The sequence below is a fragment of the Eleutherodactylus coqui genome, chromosome 5, assembly GCF_035609145.1.
Source record: "Eleutherodactylus coqui strain aEleCoq1 chromosome 5, aEleCoq1.hap1, whole genome shotgun sequence".
NCBI lineage: Eukaryota > Metazoa > Chordata > Amphibia > Anura > Eleutherodactylidae > Eleutherodactylus > Eleutherodactylus coqui.
Window position 1 is genome coordinate 110,100,171 of NC_089841.1, and position 26,487 is coordinate 110,126,657.

Below are 26,487 nucleotides of genomic sequence, written 5' to 3' on the forward strand. Positions count from 1 at the left end.
TGTTTGTATTTTTTTAAACCCATTGAAATCACTGGGGAAAAAAATTTAGATGTTTCAATTCTGTGTGAATTCAGTTTCTCTGCTCCAAAAACTGAACAGAGACATGGAAAGCCTGTCTGGAGCCCTAACGTGTAAAGGATTCGGAATTTGACATGGTGACTTAAAGTCACAGTTAGAGATGAGCAAGCCTACTCGGTAAGGCACTTATTCGAGTGAGCATCGCTCTTCTCGAGTAACTGCTTAGTGATGCGAGCAGGCTCGGGTGGGCAACGGGGGGAGCGGAGCGGGAGGAAGAGTGAGAGAGCTATCTCTCTCTCTTTCTCCCGCTCACCCTCGTAGCCCACCCGAGCCTGCTCGGATCACTAAGCAGTTACTCGAGAAGAGCGATGCTCACTCGAGTAACTGCCTTACTGAATAGGCTCGCTCATATCTAGTCAGTTTCTAGCAAGCTGTATATAGACAACAGGTTCACTTAGAGGATCATTATAAACAAATCCTTATTCGTCTCCTACAAGGAGGCGATCAAATTAGATACATTCAGCTAAGGATTTCTGAATGAAATGGGCCTTAATACACTCTGGTTTTAGACATACTTGCTAGTGATATCGATCAAGTCATCAAATTAATTTCACATTGCCTCACAAAGAATGAGTACAGTCGGGCCCATTTAAGGAACCCTGGATGCTTGGAGCTGGGGGAAGCTTTCATCTGGCAGTGCCACCAGATAAGACAAATGCGTTAAAGGGGTTTTCAGAAATGTGTAATTTAGCTGATATTCTGCTTATACTCGCCTCTCTCTGCTTCCGCTGTCTCCCACGCAGCCTCTCTGGGTCTCCCCTCTGAGGTCACATTTACAGGCTTTCCCAGCCTATTTACGGGATGTCATAGGCGCTGCAGTCAATAACAGAGCTCAGTGATAAGCTCTGTTATTGGCTGCCGTGTCTGTGATGTCCCGTAAACTGGGCGGGACTGCAACCTGTAAACTAACAGGGGAACAGGGCGGAGCACCGGCACGTGAGTGATAGAGGGAGAGGCGAGTATAAGCCTATTTGTTATTTGATGGCAGGGGAGCTGAATTTGTCTAAATTATACATCTCGGAAAACCCCTTTAAGAGGCTTGTCCCTCTTAGTACATCTGTGACTTGTAGCCGGGCACCGGGTTTACTTAGACCGACATGTCACATGATCATCTAAAAAATAAGCCTTGCTATCTATAAACTATTATTTTCTAACCAGGTTTTAACTAGGTCAAAGTTTTTATCCATCCATCTAATGTTTTCCTCCATGTTTTCTCTTGCCTGTTGGACACACCGAAGCTGGGAACCATTTTCTTTCAACAGTTCAAAAAAATGTGTTACCTGAAATAGAAATTGAGAGTTGGTGAATTAGATTTCAGTGCGGCGGCATTAACAGGTATGGGTATGAATCCACATCCATGGAGGAATATAGCCAGAGGAAAAAACGGAATACATGGGTGCTGTCACACCTGTGCTGGGAATTCCGCTTTCCTGCTCCATTGTTAAAAGCACCCTAAGCAGACGATCGATAGATGAACCTGTTTAAATGGGCCGATAGACGCTCATTTTTTAGGTGAGCCGAAAACAGAGCAACTCAGACAAGGGAGTGATTTCCGCTCACTTGCCTTTCAGCTCCCGTGTGTACACAGCCTACAGTCGCCTGTAATCGCTCAGACATCCGTCAGCTAGTGTAAAAGTACCCTTAGAATGTCTGTCAGTTCATTACTGTAATGTTCAAATTGTTTTAGCTATAAAAAGTTTAATAAAAACTGAATTGGGAAAAAAAAGGATCCTGTTACCTCTTCCAGCCACTCCCTCGTAGAAAACAGTCCTGTAACTCGAACAACCATGTCACCAATTGTACGGGACCCCAACTCAAACCTACAAGATGCAAGGATTTCCATCAGAAAGACACGTCTGATATGTTATTGACAGAAGTGCATGAAGAAGCCACGTACTTTTTAATAAGTTGATGCCAGTTAGTCTTCAGAAAATTCCAGGCCAACATATGACCAACTCGATTCCTGCCGACAGACACAACAATTTGTGGGAGTTCTTGAGTTTTTATAAGATCTCCTTTCAACGTCTCCTCCATGAGCCTAGGGAAGATGGGAAAACCTTTTAGGCTGTGCTCACATAGCGTCCGGCTCTATGTTGTGCCTTTCCAGCTAGAGCAGAGGTCCCCAACTCCAGTCCTCAGGGACCACCAACAGGTCATGTTTTCAGGATATCCTATGGTAAGAACACCTGTGGCAATGTCTGAGGACCGACAATAATTACATCACCTGTGCAATACTGAGGAAATCCTGAAAACATGACCTGTTGGCGGTCCCTGAGGACTGGAGTTGGGGAACACTGATCTAGAGGTTCCATTTAAATAGCCAAAAATGGTATTCAAACTGTACATTTACTTTAACCCTTTTCAATCCACTGTCTGACCTATGAAGACATTATGATTTAAGGCTGTACAGCTCCAATGTTGAAAGACATCCGTCGGGGTTCTCTTACTGTAATATTGCCAGCCTCTCTGCTGTCAGAGCCTATCCAACGTGTCCCCTTATGCACTACTGGCTTTAGCTAGTGTATAGCGCCGTTGTATAACAGCAGAAAAAGAGTAAGCGCCCCCCCCCCTAGGAAAACCAGGATACAAATTGGATTGGAAAGGGTTAATCAGGCAAGCAGAGACTAAAGGTGCAAACTTTGGTGTCTGTTTGACCTCATTTTCATTAAGTTTATACCCTTTTCTGAACACAACAGCACAGTTGACTAGAGCTGAACTCTGTGTGAACACAGCCTTATACTGACAACGTATAGAGCAGATGTACTGTAATATACATGTGCTAAAAACAATTGAAATGCGTCTTCCAAAGTTGGAACTGTTTTGGCACTTGCAGCAGAATGCTTGATAGCTGAACAGATCTTTGAGTACCTGGAAATTTTAGGTCTTGTTCACACAGGCGTCATGGCTTTCAATTGAAAATAGATCCACGAATGCTTTCTTTACGCCATTATTATACATTTTCAAATTCTAGCAGGTCGTATAGACTTATAATGGAGTAGGTCGGGTTTTCATGGGGGTTCTGGTATTTTTGACAATAGCATATCGCACCACACTATTGTTGCTGTCAAAAATAATGGCCAGAAAACAAATAACGCAAATGTGGACAGAACCTTAGAGGTGTATTCATGTTAGAGGATTGATAGGATGCCATGGAACACTTATCGGTGAGGATCTGGCCTCTTGGACCCCCACCATTCCTGTAAATGGCAGTTATGGAGAGTATCGAATGCTTTCAAATGGCACTTTCTATAGCTTCTGTTCTTTTCAATTGTGGCAGTGACTAGTCACCTAGTCTTCTGAACTAGTGGAACCGGTGGCCAGACCTCCAGTGACCGGTGCTTTATGCCATGCCTTACCGATATGCCATAAAATACTTGCGGTGTGAAACTTCCTTTAACTCCTCTATGTGCTTTTATAAACATTACACTAACAACATATTAGGGAGTTGATGTTTTTGCTATTCCTAAGGCTAGGTGCACACTAGTCATAATGTGAGTTGAACCTGTGGGACTCGGCTGTAACTTGCATCGGACAACACATAGCACATGGATACGCATCCATGTGCTGTCCAATATACACAGACTCTGACATTGACATGAGTTGGCATGTCCTATTTGTTATCTTTGAAATAGACAGGAATAAGACACAACACAGGTTTTTGCATGTGGACCACGGGTCCATGTGAAGAAATGTCCATGTGTATATCCCTGTAGGCTACAACTGTCAGTTGGATTGGCTTGTTGCTATGCAGGAGCTATTGAGATCTAAGCAGATCGTTGCACACTAAGTTGGAAACGCTGGTCATATCCGTTCCATAGCGGAGGTGGTCAGTTTCCCTAGCAATGAACAGACTTCAATGAACACTGAGGTTTTTGAAGACAATAAGGCAATTTTGACCCACACAGATAATTGGTGAGTACTTTATTTTTGGATTTGCAGCACACTGGAATGGGGTTCCTGAAATGGGAATATGCCTTAAGACTTACTTAATTACCAATATATGTAGGTCTGAATAAACTATATTTCTGTTAAATGAAAACAAACCTGTAAATACATAAATGGGCCATGCCAACATAGATTTTAATAAGTGTCCTCACAAATAACATTTCTGCATACTAATTTGATAGGCAGTGTCCAAATGGTGGGGCTCTGACTGCCAATACTTGTCAGGAGTGGTATGGATTTCACCAGTGACACATTTATGACATCAAATCAATATGTCAGGAATATTATTCATGGCCAATCCCATCTAAGTGTAAACTATGTACCATAAGTGAATAGATTATTCAGAAGCCATGTGAAATGGGCTATTACCACTTCAGCTTGTCTTGATCCTGAGTAACAGTCAGCGCAAATTGAATGAGATCCATTTCACTGGTTGTAGCCATTTTATATTTTTCAAACAAATAGTCCCAACCTTCAGCTGTCTGAGCGCCTACTGCATAAACCGCGAAGACAACATCACGTGGCAAACTGAGGAAAAAATAAAAGGTTGCACGTTACTAGAACAATACAGTATCCACCTGAAGATGGGTATTTGTACAATGAAGTGCAGCCTGTAATAAAGGCTGAGCTCGAATACTGTCAAATAATTATGTACTGCAACCCTTGTTATCCGTGCCGCACACTGGAACTAATGGCGCTTTAAAGGTAAATAATATTAATATGCAGAAACCTTAATGAACCATTGGATTCCTTCCAGCTGTTAAAATACTTCTGGGCCTTCTCAACGCAAGGTTGGTATTTCCGGAAACAAGCAAACAGAAGCAGAGAACTTCGGAGCATTCTCTCGGACACCGAGCCATCATCTGTCCATGTCTGGGCATCTATGAGGTTGTGGAGAAGGTTTAATATATAAGCCTGTGAAGAGGAAAGGGCACAGTGCTATAAGCTTTAGGACACTGGGGAACCGTTATGCGACTTTTATCTGTTCAATGCCAATCATTTATCTAGAATTACTTTCATTCGCTCTTCAATCTCCTTCATGTCTCTCTTTTCCATTAGTTTATATACTGTGATCAACTCATCCATTCCTTGGAAAACTGGCATGATCCGATCTTCTCTTGTCATGTACATTGTCAAGTTGAGAGCTTTGTCGATTGGTAGGCGGCCAATGCTGAAGAAGAAAGAACAACTGCTGGATAGGGGCACAGAGAAGACAGCCAGTATACAGTATATAGGGAACCTTTCTGGCTTTTATCAGTGCATTATAACAACATAGTATGTAAGGCCGAAAAAAGACACAGATCCATCCAGTTTAGCCTATTACCACCCAGTATTGATTCAGAGGAAGCCAAAAAAGAACTAGAATCCAATTTTCCCCATTTAAGGGAAACTAGGTAAAATTTTAACGATGAAGCAATAAGCCAGCGTTAATCGTCTTTTATTAGTTCAGAATCAGGAGACTGCAGAGATAGTCATCTGAATACAGAGGCAGACATAGTGGCATAATTATATTATTATAGGTTACACAGTCATTCAGATCTACTACACATGAAAAGGATTTAGAAAGCACAATGCTTCTTGTTTTCTAAGGCATCTACTATATAGGGATGCTAAAACTTCCTGCTCACCTGAGTGGACGGCCTCAGCTGCTGTCCTACAGATCAGTCATTTTGACTAACACACTTTATGGATGGCTTACAAGAAGCTCTGCTTTAAAGGGGTTGTCCCGCGCCGAAACGGGTTTTTGTTTTTTTTTAACCCCCCCCTGTTCGGCGCGAGACAACCCCGATGCAGGGGTTAAAAAAACAAACCGCTCAGCGCTTACCTGAATCCCGGCGGTCCGGCGTCTTCATACTCACCTGCTGAAGATGGCCGCCGGGGTCTGCTCCCTCCGTGGACCGCAGCTCTTCTGTGCGGTCCATTGCCGATTCCAGCCTCCTGATTGGCTGGAATCGGCACGTGACGGGGCAGAGCTACACGGAGCCGGCATTCTGCACGAGCGGCCCCATTGAAGACAGCAGAAGACCCGGACTGCGCAAGCGCGGCTAATTTGGCCATCGGAGGCCGAAAATTAGTCGGCACCATGGAGACGAGGACGCCAGCAACGGAGCAGGTAAGTATAAAACTTTTGATAACTTCTGTATGGCTCATAATTAATGCACAATGTACATTACAAAGTGCATTAATATGGCCATACAGAAGTGTATAGACCCGCTTGCTGCCGCGGGACAACCCCTTTAACTACAAAGTTAAAGATGGTTTTCAGTGACCCATTTACCTCACCAGTTGGAAGGCATTGTGAATAAGACTGGCCCGATCGTTGCTACTAATTGCTGTATGATTCTCTTTCAAAAGTTTTATTAGCGCATCCCAGCCTTCATCTTCATAGTGAACCATGTAGTAACCGTTCATTCCCACATTAAACTTGATCCATTCAACTTCTTCCGACAGGACCAGCAAATCTAGAAGCAAATAATTAAATAAAACGTGTTAATAGATACTCCTTTGTGCCATTAGTTAAAAAGGAATGGGGCAGCTCTCAACATTGGACATCTGAATATTAGTATCCCACAGAAATGACGCAGTTGTTACAGCTGTAAAGATTTGACTTATTTCTCCAATGAACCGACAATATTTTAAAGGGTTTTTCCAGTTTTATATAAATAAGGGCTCGTTCACATCAGCAGGTTTGTCTTCTATTTTGTTTTTCTGTCGGAGGAGCAGGAAAATTCAGCATGTGCAAACGGGAAGAAAGACAAAAGAATGCAAAACTGATCGATTAAAAATGGATGTAGACAGAACAAAATGAAAACAAACTGACAGAAATGGTCCTTTTTGACACATCTGTCTGCTGGATCCATTAAAGAAACAAAGTATGGTTCCTGTTTTGTTTCATTTCACCTGATAGCAGTATGGAATTACATTTTTGAAAAAGAAATCCATTAGACATGAAAAGCTAAATACTGATGTGAATCAATCCTAAAGCTTAAGTCATTGAATGAAGGAAACGTTTCTAATATACCGTACTTTTTGTGTCAATTCAGCACTTGGAAGAATTTTGCTGTCAGTGAATGGCAACACTTGTTTACATTCAGAGACTGCAAACCCCTAAGTAGCTAGTGCTGCTACCAGCTGAGAAGTGGATATTACTGTATCCAATCTAAGTATTGGTATGTGAGCGAAATGCATAAAGAGACTGTCACTATGTTCTTGCGGCCCTCACTGAGAGCACCGTAAGCTAGTGACAGTCACACTGATTACGGTGATATGTCTGCTGTGTTCATCTGTGCAGTAGTTTTGGCCATATATGTGACATAATAACATTGCATATTTTTGAGCAAGCCGCAATTTTGCTAAATGAATCTATTTTTTAGTCCTTTTCCCGCACTTACCAACTTAAGAAAGTGGATAGGGCTTACCATTTGAAGTGGGACTGCCACTGGTCCAACAGATTTACCATAGTTTTAGCCAGAAATTAGTATAAATAATTACGAAAGTTTTCACCACCTCATAGCTAGTATAGATTTCAGTTTGTGCTGCACTGACGGTATATGATGCGCCAAATGTAAGAGACACAATTCTCTTAACCCTTTCTAATCCAATTTTGGATTCAGGGTTTCCTAAAAGGCTTTCTCTTTTTCTTGTTATACAACAGTGCCATCTGCTGGCTAAAGCCAGTGTGTGTGCGCCAGAGAGGCTCCGACAGCAAAGTGGCTGGCAATAGACCGTAAGAATACCCTGCTGGACGTCTTCTGATATTGGAGCTGTACAAGCTTCAATCAGAATGTAGGAAGACATCAGATAGTGGATTGGAAAGGGTAAAGCATTTGGCACATTTCGTCAGCAGCCTTCAGATCAAGATCAGAATTCTGTAAGTAACACTGTGCTTAATAAATTCATATCTGAATGTTAGGACAAACATAATAAATTTGGTTTATACCATTTTCTTGTGTGCATTATAAATCTGTCCCATTGTCTGTGGATTACCTTTCTTAGTTTTTAGCAAAAATCTTTGGACTGTGTTTGATTCACTGGTGATGTATGTCAAGGGGATATGCCAAAGCAACCTACGGTAATAGAGATATAAAAGCAACAAGGTTAGAACAGGGAATTATAAATAGTTCAATACATACTGGAACATTATAGTCATAGACTTCGGATTGGGCCAGTGCCAGGACCGCCTCATACTTGTTACAATGTATCTAAAGCAAAGATAGTGTGGCAGCTAGAATTTTTTTTTGCAAAAAAATAAGTATTTTCCCCGCTCATAATGTACTGTAGCTGAAAACATTATGAACTTTTCTCTAATTGCTTGTTTTACTTTTTGGCCAACACTAAAAAGAAGCCTGTCATCTCCATTTAGCATGTTGAAGTCATCCCTATAAATAATGTGCCAATAACAGATGACACATTTACACCTTTTTCCCCTCCTCAGTGTTTGCAATTGCAAAAAATCCAGTTTTCTGTGCAGTATTCTAATTATTGTCAAACCGTCCAATACATTGTTCCATTGCCCAACTTGTCTGGGCTCTCTCCCCATCCATATGCTCAACCATGCCTCTCATACTATTGATTGCCATCCCCAGGTCAGGTGTGTTCCTGAAAGATGGCACCAGCACTGGACTTCCCAGCTTAATGGGGTTGTTCCAATTCTAGCTGTTTTGCTGCAGAAAGCAGAAAGCTCCGTACATGTGCAGTGGTCTGGGTTGGTACTGCAGGCTGAGTCCTATTGAAATGAATGGAAGCTGTGTCTGCAGTACCAATCTAGGCCACTGCACAATGTATGGAGCGGTCTCCCTTAAACATTCTATAGCTTCAATGATATCACACGCATGAGCCAAAGCTGCAAGTGCGGTGCCGATGCAGTCTTTCAAGAAACCACAGCGTCTCCAGCTTAGGCAGACCGGAGATGTGGATTTATCTGTTGTTGGCACCTCATTTATACGGATTACTTAGATAAGTTAAATGGAAATGACAGACTTACTTGAAACTCCAGCCAATCCTGAGAATTCAGATATGACAAAAGCACAATCTGCTTTCTATTGCCAACTAATATAATTGTCATGAAAGCTCTGCTATGCCGTTTCTGTAACTCCTATTCACTTCACTACAGAAACAGCGCAGAGCAGCGGTTCAGCTGTTTTCATACCCCTAGTCATCAATGGCCATGGCGTACAGGTTGTTTTCCCATCTCAGCCATGTTTATCTGAGATGGGCATACCACTTTCAGAAGATTAGACAATGCATGCCACCATATTATCCTAAATAATACTTACTACCCTGTTTCCCCCCAAAATAAGACCTACTGGTCAACCCGCCTTGAGAGGTGCACCATCCTTTTGCTCTGGGAATGGAGCATACTACGATCGGCATTCTCTATGCTGTTTGAAATGTTACTGATTGCACTGCCCTCACAGAGGGACTTGTTCCTGTGTTTTCTTTTTCTGGAAAATTTATAAAAACCTTAAATAAAGAATAAAAAAAAAAAAAAGACCTACTCAGAAAATAGGCCCTAGCCTGATTTTTCTGGATTTTCAGGGAGGTTTGAAAAATAAGACCCAACCCAAAAATAAGGTGGGATTTATAAATTGGCACAACGCTGTGGCTGTGATTAGTTCATCGAGTGCTGCATTGATTGGCTGAGCAGCGCCAGAAGAACCAATCACAGCCATCATATTGGTTGATTGAGCACTGCATTGACTGGCTGAGCAGCACCCAAAGAATCAATCACATCCATGTCTTTGTGGAAGTGTTCTTGTATGGGCAGCCAAGGACTGCAGGAACCGCACTACAGCTGTGGAGAGCAGCGGGAGGGACCTAGACAAAGCCTGCTAGGTAGGTAAAATTAGACATCCCCCAAAATAAGACCTAGTGCCTCTTTTGGGGCAAAATTTTATATAAGACAGTGTCTTATTATTGGGGAAACGTGGTATGAAACTTACCCAGCTGATTCTGCATCTCTGGCACCTTTCTGATAATGCTCTTGCTGTACATGGACATACTTTCCTTTTACTGCTACAGTAACTAAAGGAAAGCCTTTCTGTAGAGTCCATGTATTCATCATGGACCTCACATCGATGATATTATTATCTGTCCAGTGCTGAAAGAAAGAAACAGAAGTTTATCAGAAAATCTAACTTAGCGCAAACATCTTGGCAATCACCAAATATCCCGAAAGTGTCAGTAGTCTTGAGATGTGATGCCATATCCTTGCCTTTCTGAATTACTGTAAGTGGGCGGTGGGATACAAGGTGCTTTAGGATTAACATACTGCATTATAATTTCATTGCTAAATGATAATCACATGTGTTACATACAGATTTTTCTTTTCCCTTTCTGCAGAATCCAATGTTCTCCTTATTTCCACTGACACTGTTTTCTGAAGGACAAATCTGATGGATGCAAAGAAAGATATGGAATAATGTTTAATGAATCCCTGAAAGCTACATTATCCACCATTACTTTCTGTAACAGGATAGAAGTTATATAAGTGAACTTACATCAGTCATACTGTCCCATAGGTCTTCATTCTTTGCATTGCGATAGGTAAACCGACGTAAGTAATGTATAATGCCAGCTTCAAAACTTTCAGAACCCATGTAGTCTTGCAACATGTTTAAAATGCAAGCACCCTGTAAGATAGATGCTGGAAATAATGTATGGAAAATTCTGTAGTGTAGTCATTATATTAAGAGTTTTCAGCTTTATTCAAGGACATCGGTTGGCCATACTAGAGGATCATGCAACAGGCAAGTCATTACGGCTTTATTTGTAGTCTAGACTAAAAAGAGGCATCCTTTGTATGTGAATGGCCTTTTAAGTCTCCTCACTCACTCACCATCTAGGTACTCTCCTTAAGGAGAAAAGATAGCACTCCTGACCCATGTCACAGGCCTCTCGCTAGCCAAGTCAGACACCTACTGCACACAGATGAGGGGCAAACACCCCGAAACAGCTGTCTGTGTATGGATTCTGGCTTGGCTTTTAATTCCCAGTCATTGTTACAAGGCTTGTATAAAGAGTCTAACATTCACTTGCAGAAAAGCTGCATTCCAATAGGTGGTGCTGAAGAGGTACTGTTCCATCTCCCTTATTTGCATATTACCCAGAGGAGCATGGGTATAAGTTTCCTTAGTCACTCACCATCTAGGAGCTCTCACGTTTCTGATATACAGATGTGTGATTCTTGAGCAGCGCTTTTAGATTATATAGGCCTCAAACACTTCCTGATGGCTAATATACTCTGGAGTACGGAACAGGAGCATCAGTGACATGTATCAAGAAGGCTTAGAAGTAGAGCAAGCACAATAAGTAATTAACTGTGAATGCTATGACTTTTTAGGAGGCACTGGGGCTTTCGAAAAAGAAGTATATAAGAAAAATAATGCTCCACATACCATGGGTCCCCAGATCATCTAACTCAGACTGCCAAAAAGGCTAGACCATTCCAGCTCTAAGGTTACCCATAAACATTGGATAGCTGCTAGGTGAAGGCTAGTTTGGCTAATAGCGGATCACTCCTGATATCCCTCCCATACACATGCATGCTAAGCCAAGTGTGAACATCTGCCATCAGAGAAGAGTTAGAACCATACACATTAGATGATTGAATGGACATGCTGAAATTGCGGAGTTTGGCTGATCTAATGTGTATGGCCCCTCTTAGGCCTCCTTCCCACGAACGGATTTACGCCGCGTAAATTCGCGGCAAAAATCCGCTGCGTTGCCCGCAGCTATTAGGTTCTATTGAACCTAATAGCACAATGCTCACGATGCGGAATTCCACCGCGGAATTTCGCACCGTGAAATCTCCCGTTCTCACCCACGGCATGCTCTATTTGCCGCGGGTGTACGCGCTGACGGCTTCCATTGCAGTCAATGGAAGCCGTCCGTTCACGCTATCTCCCGCTGTAACACAGCGGAAGATAGCGTGAAAACGCTTCCCCGCCTACCGCCGCCGCGTCATATGACGCGGCCGGCGCGTCATGTGACACGGGCGGCCGCGTCATGTGACGCGGTGGACGTGTCACATGACGCGTCGGCGGTGGGCGGGGAAGCGTCTTCACGCTATCTTCCGCTGGTAAGTATGGGGTCTCTGGGGGGCGCCATGACGGGCTTCACTGCGGAATATTCCGCAGCGGAGCCCGTCACGCTCGTGTGAAGCCGGCCTTAGTGTATGACGTAATCAGTAAGGATGATATATTACCTTATCATAGGAGACCTCATCAAACATCTCCATTATCTGTTCAGGATTCTCCACAGGGGTGGATACAGCATGGGAAGAGTTTAAAGAGTCTACTTCCATGGCTCTAAAACATTTGTCTAGAAATTTGTCTTCCTGCAGAGAAAAAAAGGGCTCAGTAGTTCCATCAAAACGGACATTCATGTAAGGCCTTAGTCAGACGGGCGTTTTTTGCCGCGATTTGCGGATCGCATGACGGATGCGCATCCGCAAATCGCGTGACCGGTGCGCGCAAGTCGCCCGCAAATCGCCCGAAAATCTGCTCCTAGCCGCGTTTCATTAGAAACGGGCCGGAGCTGTCCAGCGCATTGCATTCAATGGAGACGGCAATACAGCCGTCTCCATTGAAAGCAATGCGCTGCGGGCGAGCCCGGGATGAATTGTCGGTAAGGGCTTAAATATATAAGCCCTTACCTGCAATCCATCCTAAAATGTGTTAAAATAAAAAAAAATTGCATTCTCACCTTCTGCCTGCAGCTCCGGGCAGCCGTCCTGCAGTGGGTGTGAAGGGGGTGTGAGTCAGACCTGCCCCCTGATTGGCTCAGCGCTGAGCCAATCAGAGGCATGCCTCACTCACACCCATTCATGAATTCATGAATGGATGTGAGTCAGACCTGCCCCTGATTGGCTCAGCGCTGAGAGGCAGCAGTCACTCACCCATTCATGAATTCATGAATGGGTGTGTGAGTGAAACCGGCCTCTGATTGGTCAGGCTGTGACCAATCAGAGCAGATCATTCAGCAGGCGGGGATTTTAAAGCCCCGCCGGCTGAATAGTGCCGAGAAGCAGTTCAGGAGAACTGACAGCGGCCGCGGCTGGACTCCGGCTGCAGCGGAAAGGTGAGTATACAATTTTTTTTTATTTTAACACATTTTAGCATGAATTGCAGGGAAGGGTTTATATATTTAACCCCTTCCCGACAATTAACCCCGCGCACGCCGGCAGCCCATTGCTTTCAATGGAGCGGCTGTATTGCCGCTCCATTGAATTCAATGGGCAAACATCGTTCTTCTCTGCCACAGCTGTTACAGCTGTGGCAGAGAAGAATGATTTGTCTTCTATATGTTCTCAATGGGGTCGGCGCTGCTGCCGCCGGCCCCATTGAGCGCATATACAGAAGCGAACAGGAATCGCAGATAGGTGCGATCTGCGATTTTTTGTTCTATAATTTTTCGGACGAGCGCATAAAAAGCGCTCATGTGTCCGATACCATTGCAAAGCAATGGTTTTAAAAAATCGCCGGACGCATGCGCATGCGCAAATCGCGGCAAAAAACGCCCGTCTGACTAAGCCCTAACTGATAGATAACACAACTGTGCCACTCTAGTTCTACTTGCATAAAATAGGGTTTCTGGCAACACTTTTATACTGTGTCTAATAAACAACCCCCCATATACACTTAGTATTGTCATTCCCTCCTTGCCTGCCCCCATATGGGCTTTAAATTTTTGTTTCCCTCCTACAAGGTACATTTTGCAACCATTTTTCACTTTTTCCCAGCCTTTCTATACAGTATATATGATTCTGTACAGGTTCTTCAGTTATAATTGTTGTGTAGTCATAATTCTGGAGCATCCGTATTGGCAAAAAAATTGTGACTTTTCTTATCATCACTTGCCAGTTTTGAAAGAAAGATTTAAAAAGTGGGCATGGTCTACAATGTGTAGGTGTGGGTACCAAGTTTGTCAAAGTCAGTAAGAAGAAAGCATGAAAATGGTACAAATTATGATGCAAATCTCCACTTGCTAATAGCAGGCTTAGTAAAGGTTCTCTCCTGAGATTTTTCCTGCTTGTTACGAGGCAGATTATTCCCAGGAAATGGAAGTCTACAACACCTCCTTTGAGGTTGATGTGCCTGGAGTCATTGGATAACCTGAAATATATGGAAGAGTTATGTGCCAAAGGCGAGCTGAGGCACACTACATTTTATTCAACGTGGGCTGCCTGGATCCAGTTCCGTTCCTCACCAGGCCTGAATTCTTGGCTTGATAATTTTATTGTCATGCCCTGAGTTAGCCCAAATGGCCATCCTCTCAAAGAACCTTAGAAATGTGACTGGACATAATATGTATGGTGTATCCCTGACTTAATCGGACAGGTTGTTCCCATTACCCTAGGCCCCTTCCCTTTTTCCTTGTAATATTCCCTCCCTCCCTCCCTTTTTCTTAGTATGTCTAACTTTCCTTTTCTTCTTTCCTATTTTCTCCAGTCCCATGGATCTCGGGGAGAGACCAGTACTGGAGATACAGTTAAATATGCTGCATAAGTTAATGGGTTTTGCTCTTAAACAAAAACAGTTACCTTTTATTGAAACTTTATGACGACTTTATATACATTGCAATGATGCAGCGTAAATAAAATACTTCATGAACCATAATAGCGGCTTGGATATTGTTTTCTACTTTTTAGATAATCCGAAATGTGTGAAATTTATTAAAAAGCATGCAACTTTTAATAAATTTGGTGCAAATTACTTCAAGTTTTTCCTTTCTTAGATACACAACATAGTCAGATGACAGATCTGCTTTAAATAAGCCATAGAAAAATAAACTTACAACTTGCAGCTCTGGATAAGTAATGTTTACGGAAACATACTCCATGAACTTGGCAAATCCTTCATTCAGCCATAGGTCATTCCACCACTCCATCGTTACCAGGTTTCCAAACCACTATCAAGAAAAAAGTCACCGTTACCATTCATTGATAACTATCTAATCACTCAAAATTGTGATAAATAAATAAACAATCAATACTTAGTTAGGCTATGCTCACACTACTGTTTTGGGCAGCACCCCTACTTCTTGATGGCAAGGATGCTAGGGCAGTACAAAGGTAAAGTCTAGGGACTCCATCAAGCACAAAAAGGACAGCTCTTGTCCAATTAGCTAGAATGTACTGCACCACTTATATAGGCCCACTATATGTTGAGTACTGACCTGGCCATTGTTGCAGCATCCTCAGGATCTGAATGTTACCTCGTAGGATAGTCTATCTCAATATAGATAAAAACTTTATGTACTACTGTATAATATACTACTATACTATATACTGTAATGCAATAAGTGCTGTAATCCGATGTGAAAGTTATGTTCATCTTTGTAAACAAACTTTTCTATGGCACCCTAGAAGCTATCCTTCAAATTTGTAGCTACAGTTCCTATGCAAACCTATAACATAGGAAAGAGAAAATGTACCAGCGAGTGCTCAAGGGTTGGGTTGGGTAATGTATAAAGATACTGAGTGTTAAGGTCCATTTAGACGGGACAAATGTCAGGCAAACGATGCCAGACACTCGTCCCTGTGTGTCATCGCTCCTATGCTATTGCATGGGAGCTAGTAGCACTGGCTCGCTCACAGAGTAACCAGCAGGGGGCAGAGAGGCTGCAGGAGATTTCTCTCCTCGCTCTCCCCCGTCCCTCTCCATTGACTTAACATAGCAGCTGTTCAGTACTGAATTTCCTCCAGCTGCCCCGCTGTGAGCCAGCAATACTAGCTGCCGTGCAGATGCACTAGAGCGAGTATGTTTCGAGGATGAGTGTCAGGCATTGCTTGCCCGACATTCGTCCAGTCTAAATGGGCCTTTAATATCAATGGTTCTCACTTCTATTAGGGGGTAGCATAAAATGCTGCTCACCCCCTTCCAGGTGCACTTAACAATAATCTAAGGTCAAAAACCTGCCTGCAATACACTAGGAAGGCATCCACCAGCAGTAATTCATACAGTCAAAGGGGTTTATTATAGATGAACAGGACATATGCAACGTGTTTTGGAGTTTTACAGAATAAGTTTTACTCTTTGCTTAAAAAAGGAGGCAGTTATCCAATAGATCTCCGAAATGAGCTGCATATATCCTGTTCATCTATACTGGGGGAGAAGAAACCTGCCTTTATAATTGGACTGCTCTGATGCCTTTTTTGGACATTAGGTGCGTTGGTGTGCCCTTTCTTTGGGCTTCCCTGACAAGCCAGGTGAGTTTACCTACAGTTCTTTATACAGTATATATCACACCTTTAAATTTACTTTTTGTGAAGTGTATTTTGTTCTATACAGACCTGTGTCTCTCCATAGTTACAGACTACTCATGCAGTCACACTTCCTTTGGTCTGTTCCCTACAACTTGGTAAGCTTCTGAATATGTATACATGTATTTATGAATGCATGTCATGACAGGGTCATTGCTTCCATTGCATATACCATTCAGGGTATTCAGACCTGAAGCTTAAGTGGGTCCAAAAAGTCCCTATGCCTTAAATGAGAAGATCAATACCAAAAATTAAAGGGGTTGTCCCGAGGCAGCAAGTGGGTCTATACACTTCTGCATGGCCATAATAATGCACTTTGTAATGTACATTGTGCATTAATTATGAGCCATACAGAAGTTATAAAAAGTTTTATACTTACCTGCTCCGTTGCTGGCGTCCTCGTCTCCATGGTGCCGACTAATTTTCGCCCTCCGATGGCCAAATTAGCCGCGCTTGCGCAGTCCGGGTCTTCTCCTCTTCTCTATGGGGCTCCGTGTAGCTCCGTGTAGCTCCGCCCCGTCACGTGCCGATTCCAGCCAATCAGGAGGCTGGAATCGGCAATGGACCGCACAGAAGCCCTGCGGTCCATGAAGACAGAGGATCCCGGCGGCCATCTTCAGCAGGTGAGTATGAAGACGCCGGACCGCCGGGATTCAGGTAAGCGCTGTGCAGGTGGGTTTTTTAACCCCTGCATCGGGGTTGTCTCGCGCCGAACGGGGGGGGGGTTTAAAAAAAAAAAAAACCCGTTTCGGCGCGGGACATCTCCTTTAAGTGTGATACCTGGAGGAAGGGGGAAGCGGGGGGAGGGGCTCATAACAGATTTTGCAAAGTAGTTCAAAAGTTTTACAATTATGTGATCACTGGGTCGTCTCTGCGTGACAAATATGCCTGGATCAGCTCTAATTGGTCTCTATTTTTTCCTTTTAACTTGGTATCCCAATTATAAATATGCTAAGTATAAACCAAAAGATGGATGCCTTGTTGTATATCACACACTTATCATATGTACCACCCTTAGTGATAAATGCTAAATGTGTGGTCTTGGGATGAAACAATTACTTTTAGCTGTAGTTCTACAGTGGTGCATATGTCAGGAGAATGGGAATTGGATACATTAATTCAGATTATTCTCTACTGACCTGGTGCGCCAACTCATGAGCAATAACCATTGTAATCCAGAGTTTATTGCTGGCTGTCGATGTCTTCGAATCATAGAGTAATGCAGATTCCCTATATGTCGTTAAACCCCAGTTTTCCATTGCACCCGACTGGAAGTCTGGTATTGCTGCAAGATCTAAATAATTTGGGTTAAGTCATTAGAAAGTCATGAAAACAGAAACACATCCTGAAATAGATCCGTCAGTCAATTATACAATACCTTGCTTTGGCAACGGGTACGGGATATGGAAATATTCTTCATAAAAGTCCAAAAGTTTTACTGCTGCATCTAAGGCATACACAGCTTGATCTAGCTTATGTGGAACAGTATAGACAGATATCTAGAAAGAAACCAGATCATGTTACTAAGCACATTTTCATATGAAAATAGAAAGGAACAGTCAGTCCATGCAAAAGATACATAGACGTTTCACCAATGTTTTACATTGGCTGCACATCTTATACTGATTACAGTGAGATCAGCCAGCTGGCCCGTGGGTACATAGAAGAGGCAGGTGCCAAGCAGAGAGCCTCAAGTTCAGTGCTCAAAAATACTTTGTTAGTCCTGAACCAGCATATCAGAAGAAACAAAAATGGTTGAATGTGAACACTTCTAGTATCTGTGTTATCGCAACAGCTTACATTATTACATTACAAGCTATTTCACCAATCCCTCTAGAGTGAGTGTTATTCAAGCCTCTGTATAAACTTTTCAGTCTCGAGCCATTTTTTCCATTTTCGCTTTTTCCTCCTCATTTTTAAAAAATCCTAACTTCTTTATTTTCCCATCAACATAGCCATCAGGCAGTTGTGTTTTTCAATGGTATCATTTAATGCACTCAAAGAACATTTCAAATTTTCTAAGTGGGATGAAATAGAAGTACAAAACCTATTTTGCTCTTTTTTTGGGTAGAGAGGTGGGGAGGGTTAAGGGGTCCTATTTGGATAGAGAGGTGGGGAGGGTTAAGGGGTCCTATTTATAGGGTAAACATCATGCAGCAGAAATAACATGTTAAATTAACTTTATTCTGTGGATTAGTACAATTACAGTGATACCAAATTTATATAGTTTCTCTTTTTCTCGTGCTACTTTAAAAAAATAAAATCTTTTTTTTTTTTAATTGTCTTCTAGCGCCATCTTCTGACCACAGTAACGGTTTGATTTTTGCATTTTTGGGGTTGTGTGAAAGATTGCTTTTTACAGGATGACCTGTAGTTTTCAGGCAGTACCATTTTGGGTTGTATACAGCTTTTTGCTAACTTTTGAAGCTTTTTTCTTGGAGATGAGGGTGACCCAAAAAAGTGCAATTCTTGCGTTGTTTATTTTATTTTCTGCTGGCATTCATCATGCAGTATAAATAATAATTTACTTTAATAGACTGGACATTTACGTACACAGCAATACCAAATGTTTATGTTTTGATTTGATGTCAAAAATGGAAAAGGTTTTTTTTTTTAAAACTTATATTTGTATTTTTTATAATAATTAAAAAACTTCAACTTTTTTTTCTTAGTCCCCATACTTATACAGTAAATTTTATCTCTGCAGGCATTCTATTAAGACGTGCCACAAGCAACCGACATCCGCCCTGTATGAAGCAAGCTTGGCTCCTGGGCAAGCTCTATACACCACCCGCTGCCTTAGGATGCTCACAGTGTGTACTACCCTTTTGCATGGGGTTACTATTTAAATAACTTGTCCTACTGTAGATGGTCCCAGTATCCAAAGGGTGTGATAATGTATCAGGTACAAGGAAAACATGTTACAATGTGTGGGTTTACGATAATTATCCACACCAGGAGTCTCCAACTGTTTGTACCTTGTGAACTATGAGTGGTGGTCATGAGCCACATTCAACTATATGTGTATATCTGTTAAAACATACGTGAGACATATTAAATGTTAAGAAGTCATAAAATTGAAAACATCTGCACGTATTTTAATGTATAAATTTGCACACTGGTCTTATAGCATCCAAAGTAGTGATGTTTAGGGGTTAATATATAGTACGACTGAAATATTGTCAATGTGGATGTCGTATTGTTACTAATGCATGTAGCCAGGCATGCAAGCAGCAGTAGATATGCAATCACATGTGCAGTTGCTGCATGCTGCCAATCCCCATGCACTATTTTGACGCGAATGTTCGTGTAATACGCGCCAAAATAGAACATGCTGTGATTTTTACGTGCACAAAAAAAACACAGGTGTGAGTGGCCCAATGCAAATCAATAGGTTATTGGCATCGAGTCTCATGAGTGGGAAAATCACACACAACACGCAATGATGATGCACTTGTGTGAGAGAGTCCTAAGGGCTTCTGATTGACATAATATAGTCTAGTATACAGCAGTGTAAGCTGGCCATAGACATTAGATACAGTAATATCCCCGACTCTCATAAACACGTATAGAGAGAAATCTTGAGAAACTAACAAAATGTGCCGCATGGGTGTTCTGCAATGTAGCAATCTCACACCAACAGACAGAAGAGTCGTACCCTGAGCCACTGGATCTATTTCATGCCTGCTGTGCTAAGTTTTAGGTTTCAGAGCCCATCCTTCAACAAAAAAAAACCAAATTATCATAAGTTATTTGCAAGTTTTGTGTCTTTTAGTGAAAGCCTAGTGAATTTTGCAGTTTTACTGAAAAGACAACCTAGTTTCCCTTTGATGCCCTTTATGTGAATATTTTTGCCATGTAAAAATGTGTAGGGAGGAGAGAATAAGAAATAGGTGGTTAGGTCAGTGTCGTTATAAGTATCTAATATGTATATGTGTGCAATCTGTAGTAATGACTCAATAAAAGGCTTCATGATCAACTCCTTCCAACACAAAATGGCATTATTTGCCGACGACCTGCTATTATACTTATCCAACCCACGAGTTGGAATGCCCGTGCTCTTAAAAGAATTCGAAAAATTTGGGAGAGTCAATAATTATAAGATTAATGCACAGAAGTCAGAGGCCCTGAACATCTCGCTCCCGCAGGCCGAGGTCTCCCGCCTGGGGTCGGTGCTCCCCTTCCGGTGGGTTAGCTCACACTTAAAATACTTGGGGGTAAACATCTCAGCAGACTTCTCCTCACTCTACAAACTAAATTTTACTCCCTTTGTCGAGAACCTGGAAAAGGACCTGGACAAATGGAATCCCCTCTACATCTCCTGGAACGGTCGAATGAACGTAATAAAAATGGACGTGCTGCCCAGATTTCTATACATCTGCCAGGCCACCCCGATCGGGCTCCCGAGAGCATTCTTTAAAAAAAAAAACAGATCCTTGATCACAAACTTCGTTTGGAAGGGGCACAAATCACGTCTACGTTATTCCTTGCTGACGAGGGAAAAAGAAAAAGGCGGCTTGGGCTTGCCAGATTTCTCCCTGTACCACAAGGCTAACATTGCAAACTGTGCCCTTGACATCATGAAAAATAGAAGCTCGAAGCTGTGGGTGGAAATGGAGCATTCAGGAGAGATCGATGGCCTTTACGGAGCCCCTTGGATCCCGCCCAGATAGGTTAAGTCCATCCCCAACATTTCCCCATTCAGTCTCCAACTATTCAACACATGGGCAAGCTTTGCACCTCAATACGGTTTGGTCACAGTCCCAGGCTTGCTAACACCACTCACAGCAAACCCCCTATTTGAAATTGCCAAAAGCCGGAAGGGACTGCTGTCCCTCCCAGCCACGCCAACCCCCAGGTTAAGAGATGTGGTGACATCGACGGGACTTAAACTCATGACTGAGATCTTAGACCAGACCCCACCACAGCCAGGCTACTGGCTTCAATACCTGCAGCTAAGGGGATTTGTGAGCTCGCTGACACTGAAAGTGAACCTGATGGCGCCCCTTACGCAGTTCGAACAGCTTTGTCTAACGACTCTAAGTGAGAGGCATACGATATCTAGAATATACAAGATGCTGCTGGGTTGGGAGACGGGGGATGAGCCCCCGAATTACAAAGAGGCCTAGGAAAGGGAACTGGGCGAAAACCTCACCGAGGAGGACTGGGGCAAAATTTGGGCCTTTACCCATAAGGTCTCCACAGCAGGTAGAATCCAAGACCTTAACTATAAGATAATATCGAGATGGTACAGGACCCCCGATCAACTACAAAAGGCTTTCCCCCTGTCCTCCCCGGAGTGCTGAAGATGCAGTGGGAGCAGAGGCACCATGGTTCATATATGGTGGGATTGCCAACCAGTAGCTAATCTTTGGAAAGAAGTGACAATCCTGTACAACCATGTTAGCCACACAGATTAACAATGACTTCCAAACTTGCCCTGCTCTCACTGTTTCCAGGGGCCATGAGAGTGGCCAAATCGAGCCTGTTAAAACACTTTATAATAGCGGTGAGAAGACTCATCCCAAGACTTTGGCGCTCAGTAAACGCCCCAACTAGGGGTATGTGGGTGGAGGAACTACACACCCTCATGAGATTTGACGAACTGGGAGCAGACGACCCAAAACTGTGGGAGACTTACTACAAGATATGGCAGCCATGGGTTGCATTCAGGGGATCGGACAACCTCAAAAAATGGATTGATCAAGGCTCAATTGACTAGACTATCTACTGGACTGGAGCCTGGAGGGCGCCTACCACAATCAGCACCGCTCATTTCCAATCAACACTAACCCTCTCCCCTATTCCTCCTCCTCCTCCCCCCGGTCTACCCCCCACCCCCTTTTACCCACCACCCATGTCTGTGTTTTAGGATAAGTAAAATGTATGTTGGCAGCAAAGGAGAAGTCCATACTAGAATTTCAACTTACATAGAGACGGGTGACCCAGTCTCATATCCCAAACCAAAATTGAGGGGAGAGGCAGCGAAAGGGTGCACCACCATATAGATACAATCTCTTTGTCACCAGAATAATTCTCACAGCGAGACCCCATCTTCTCGCTAAAATCTCCCCTTTTGATCTAGCTAGCCCTCCTTAAAGGGGTTGTCCCGCGGCAGCAAGTGGGGTTATACACTTCTGTATGGCCATATTAATGCACTTTGTAATGTACATTGTGCATTAATTATGAGCCATACAGAAGTTATAAAAAGTTTTATACTTACCTGCTCCGTTGCTGGCGTCCTCGTCTCTATGGAGCCGACTAATTTTCGCCCTCCGATGGCCAAATTAGCCGCGCTTGCGCAGTCCAGGTCTTCTCCTGTTCTCTATGGGGCTCCGTGTAGCTCCGCCCCGTCACGTGCCGATTCCAGCCAATCAGGAGGCTGGAATCGGCAGTGGACCGCACAGAAGAGCTGCGGTCCACGGATGCAGAGGATCCCGGCGGCCATCTTCACAGGTAAGTATAGAAGTCACCGGAGCGCGGGGATTAAGGTAAGCGCTCCGGTGAGCTTTCTGTACGTCCCTGCATCGGGGTTGTCTCGCGCCGAACGGGGGGGGGGGGGTTGAAAAAAAAAAAAAACCCGTTTCGGCGCGGGACAACCCCTTTAAGCACAATGGACTTTAAAGTTGATATATGCAATTGCTTTTCTTATTTCCTTATTTAAAAAAAAAAAATCTGTGAAGTAACCTAAAGTTGCAATCAAAACGCTGCAAGATTTGTCACAATAAAATGTATTTGAACTATAATATGTATATGTGAATCTTTACCTTAACTCCATGATTTGTGACCTGACTGATGGATTTGAAGTCTGAGACTATAAAAGCCACAAGGTAGGTGCTCATCTTCACGGTGACACCGAAGTGGTCTTCTAAGAGCCCATCATCCACACTTATAGTCTTCACCTGGAAAAGGAATGGCCACATAGTGAAGTGAACATGGGGTGGATACATTTTTTCAGTGTGTTTTTCAGTGAAAAACTCACAGAACAGATGCAGACAGAGAAAGCCAACAGTATACAGCACCTCCATTATGCCTCTTTAACAATCTCCAGCGATTGTGAGCTCTCAACTTCATTAGGTCCATGCAATCTAATACTAAGAACCAGAGGCGTAAGTTGAAGCTTCTGGCCCCAATGCAAAACATGTAACGGGGCCCCCAACTATAATGCTTTATTCATAGTACTGGGCTCCCTATATGGAGAAAAGAGGCCTTGTGGGCCCCCCAAAGCTCCTGGGCCCTGGTGCAACCGCATCCCCTGCACCCCCTATAGTTATGCCCCTACTAAGAACCTTTTAGCTGCTTTTAAAGTGGCAGTGGCCCCCTTACCTCCTGGGTCCCTGTTCAGCTGCACATATTGTGTGTCCGCCCTTGATAATCGGCCTATAAGCATACTGCACGCACACAAAAAACATTTAAATAGGCTTTACCTCCACTGTTCATATGCCCTATTAAGGCATATGTACGTCATGTGAACCCTCCTCTATGTCCCAAATCATAGAGCTGCTCCCATCTTGGCAGACCTCCTGCCACTCCGTTATTACAAGCCAGTCATGTGAAAAACTGCCCTGTAAATACTACATCTGCTTCAGGCGAAATGTCAGGCTGGCCACAGGTTGCCCCAGCACAATCAGTTGCATGCCGGGTGTGCCGACAGCGGGACTTGTCCTCAAAGCCATTCTGCATCTCGGCAAAAGTCTTTTAGTGTAAAAGTAGCTAAAAAGATCTGAAGAAGCACAATGCACAAGACAGTCACTGGTGCCCCATCTCACAATCTGCAGGACTGTTAGGAAGTAGTAGTGGTGAGGCTAGAAGTAGCCAAAGGCTCGAGTGCAGTTAGTATGTTGGTGCAGCTGTATGGGGGCCAAGATAAGAGGTAAAAGGGAGAACATCTCTTGTTTTCTCCTTAACTTCTCCATTATTTAAAGTGGTATTTCCAAGACGAAAATTTATGGACATCCTCAGGACATACCATACATGTGTGGCAGGTGCAGAGATGTGGAGAACACTGCCAACCCAACAGGTGAGGCAAATGCCACCCACTACATCCAGGTAGAGAATGAATGGGCAGGTGACCTCGCATGTGTTTGACTCTCTCCGTTCACTTCTATCAGATTTACGGAAGCAGCTGAGCATTCTGCATCTATCAGACATTTACATGTAGATATGCCATATATGTCCATGTTGGGAATACCCCCTTTATGTCACCTTTACTCTTCAGTCTTTATAAATTGTTGACATAGCATTCCTAAGTAAATACTTACTATGGGCATATTGGACACAGCATTGTGTTTCTCTTCCCTTCGGATTTTAATGGAGAAAGTGGCTTTGAAAGCAGGTTCATCAAAACATGGGAAGGCCATACGTGCTGCAGTAGGCTCAAACTGGGTTGAAGCCAGCACCCTGGAGACAGGAATTAACAATGCAGTTACTGTAAACCAACAGTATCGTAAAGACCCTACTCAGAGCACCTTTGGGTGGCTTCAAGCCTAATACTGCTCAATTTAAGGGTTCTGCAGTAAGGACATGGACGAGACCCAACAACTGAGAGAAGTGAATGACAATGACAGTGATTGAACAATATGGTGTCCCCCAATGTGGTAGTTATAGTGCAGTATCTGCACACTAGAAATACCCAAAGACATAGTTTGTTACACAATGCAATCTTACCACAATATAGAAATTTCCCTACAATTTCCTGAGTCTGCAATGTGTTTTTGCAAAAAAAAAAAAAAATGATTTGCATCATATTTACATACATTTTTCAGGCGTGAAAAAAAGAGTTTTTAAAAGGTTAATTTTTCCTGCTCCGTCGCTAGGTGATGATACGGAATCCACAACCTTTCTGCAATGTCAATTGTGGAAGGGCCGCGAGTTGGACGGCTTCCATTGCCTTCAGTGGAACATGCTGCAATTTCTTCCTCTACTCGCGGAAATCACAATTCAATTCCGCGAGTGTGCAGGAAGAAGCGCTTTTCCATAGCATGTAACGAACGGTATTTGCTGCAGATCTGCAATGCGGACGCCGACCACGGATTCTGCAATGCAAATCTGACCGTTTGCAGGCGACCTGAAGGTTGCAAGTTCAATCCCCGCCAGGTTCAGGTGGCCGGCTCAAGGTTGACTCAGCCTTCCATTGTTCCGAGGTCAGTAAAATGCGCACCCAGCTTGGTGGGGGGTAAAAAATAAAAAAATTACCTGAAAGCGCTGCAGAATAAGTTGGTGCTATACAAATAACAAATTTTTTTTTTTTTTTAATTGAATCTTCTTAGCCATCAGAAATCAGCATACTGTATCGGAAAGCAGGTTTACCTGATCTCCCCATCTGGGGTTCTATAAGAGCCTTTATAAAACCCATGGAAACTGTCAGAAAGGTTGGCCTTGTACGCAATATGCAATGTATAGTTTTCTCCTGGGCTTAGAGGATCAGCAGCTTGAAGTGCAATTTGCTCACTTGAAGGACGTTCCAGAACGTGTAAGTCTTGTTGTATTAACCTGTTCCCCTTTTTCCTTTCCAAACTCGTCTTGGTTATGCTGAGATGTTTGCTATGCAGAATGACAAAACTAGTCTGCTGTGTTACAGCAATTGTGATCTTCGCAAGTCCAGTAAATGTGAGCGTGGTCAAGTTTGGATGTAGAGAGAGGTCATAGTGCAAAGGGATGATATATTTTTGCAACCTAAGATCTTTCCAGGGAAAGGCGTCCTGAGCGTTGGCCGAGTTCTCAGCGGTCGTAGCCAGAGAGTAAAATGTCCAGAAGAGGCATAAAACTCCCGGGTGGAAAAGAAGAGTCATTGTTGCCTTCACCTCTAGAAATGTTTTTTCAGCAACAAATTGATGAAGTTGTTATGTTAGAACCTAAAAGAACAATGGCACAAAAAATGTTAACATTGACCAAAACATTAGTCTTATTTGTCACTTTTAAGCAATGTCATTTGTACACTAAAGCACCAAAAGGAAAAACCCATAATCCTTCCACAGACAATCCCATCATTTTTTATATTGATGGTCAGAACTGCATAGTTCCAAAAAAAATTCTGCAAAGATTTCCTGGACTCATATTGCAATGGAAGGAAAAAAGATGCCCCAGGAGTAATCTAAGAGTGATCTGGGTAGGCAGTTAATAATGATCATGGGCCACTATGGCGATGGTTCACTGGCAACATCATGCACACGGCCATGCTACAGCTCCATAGTAAGGTC

General features: G+C 43.1%; 1 protein-coding gene across 1 annotated transcript in view; it reads right to left on the reverse strand.

Annotated features, from left to right (window-relative positions):
* Positions 1-410: 410 nt before the first annotated feature.
* The window catches only part of ERAP1 (endoplasmic reticulum aminopeptidase 1), a 36,865-nt gene continuing 10,788 nt past the window's right edge, over positions 411-26,487 (reverse strand). The window contains exons 2-19 of the mRNA XM_066603017.1: positions 25,598-26,142; positions 24,550-24,688; positions 23,056-23,190; positions 17,667-17,787; positions 17,428-17,582; positions 14,821-14,934; positions 12,230-12,361; positions 10,524-10,655; positions 10,341-10,415; positions 9,966-10,123; positions 8,011-8,090; positions 6,302-6,485; positions 5,038-5,194; positions 4,754-4,938; positions 4,393-4,551; positions 1,976-2,116; positions 1,817-1,898; positions 411-1,358 (exon numbers count right to left, since the gene is read on the reverse strand). Of these exons, the coding sequence (XP_066459114.1) occupies positions 1,212-1,358; positions 1,817-1,898; positions 1,976-2,116; positions 4,393-4,551; positions 4,754-4,938; positions 5,038-5,194; positions 6,302-6,485; positions 8,011-8,090; positions 9,966-10,123; positions 10,341-10,415; positions 10,524-10,655; positions 12,230-12,361; positions 14,821-14,934; positions 17,428-17,582; positions 17,667-17,787; positions 23,056-23,190; positions 24,550-24,688; positions 25,598-26,079 (2,778 nt within the window). The 5' untranslated portion in view covers positions 26,080-26,142 and the 3' untranslated portion in view covers positions 411-1,211. The remainder of the gene's footprint in view (positions 1,359-1,816; positions 1,899-1,975; positions 2,117-4,392; positions 4,552-4,753; positions 4,939-5,037; positions 5,195-6,301; positions 6,486-8,010; positions 8,091-9,965; positions 10,124-10,340; positions 10,416-10,523; positions 10,656-12,229; positions 12,362-14,820; positions 14,935-17,427; positions 17,583-17,666; positions 17,788-23,055; positions 23,191-24,549; positions 24,689-25,597; positions 26,143-26,487) is intronic.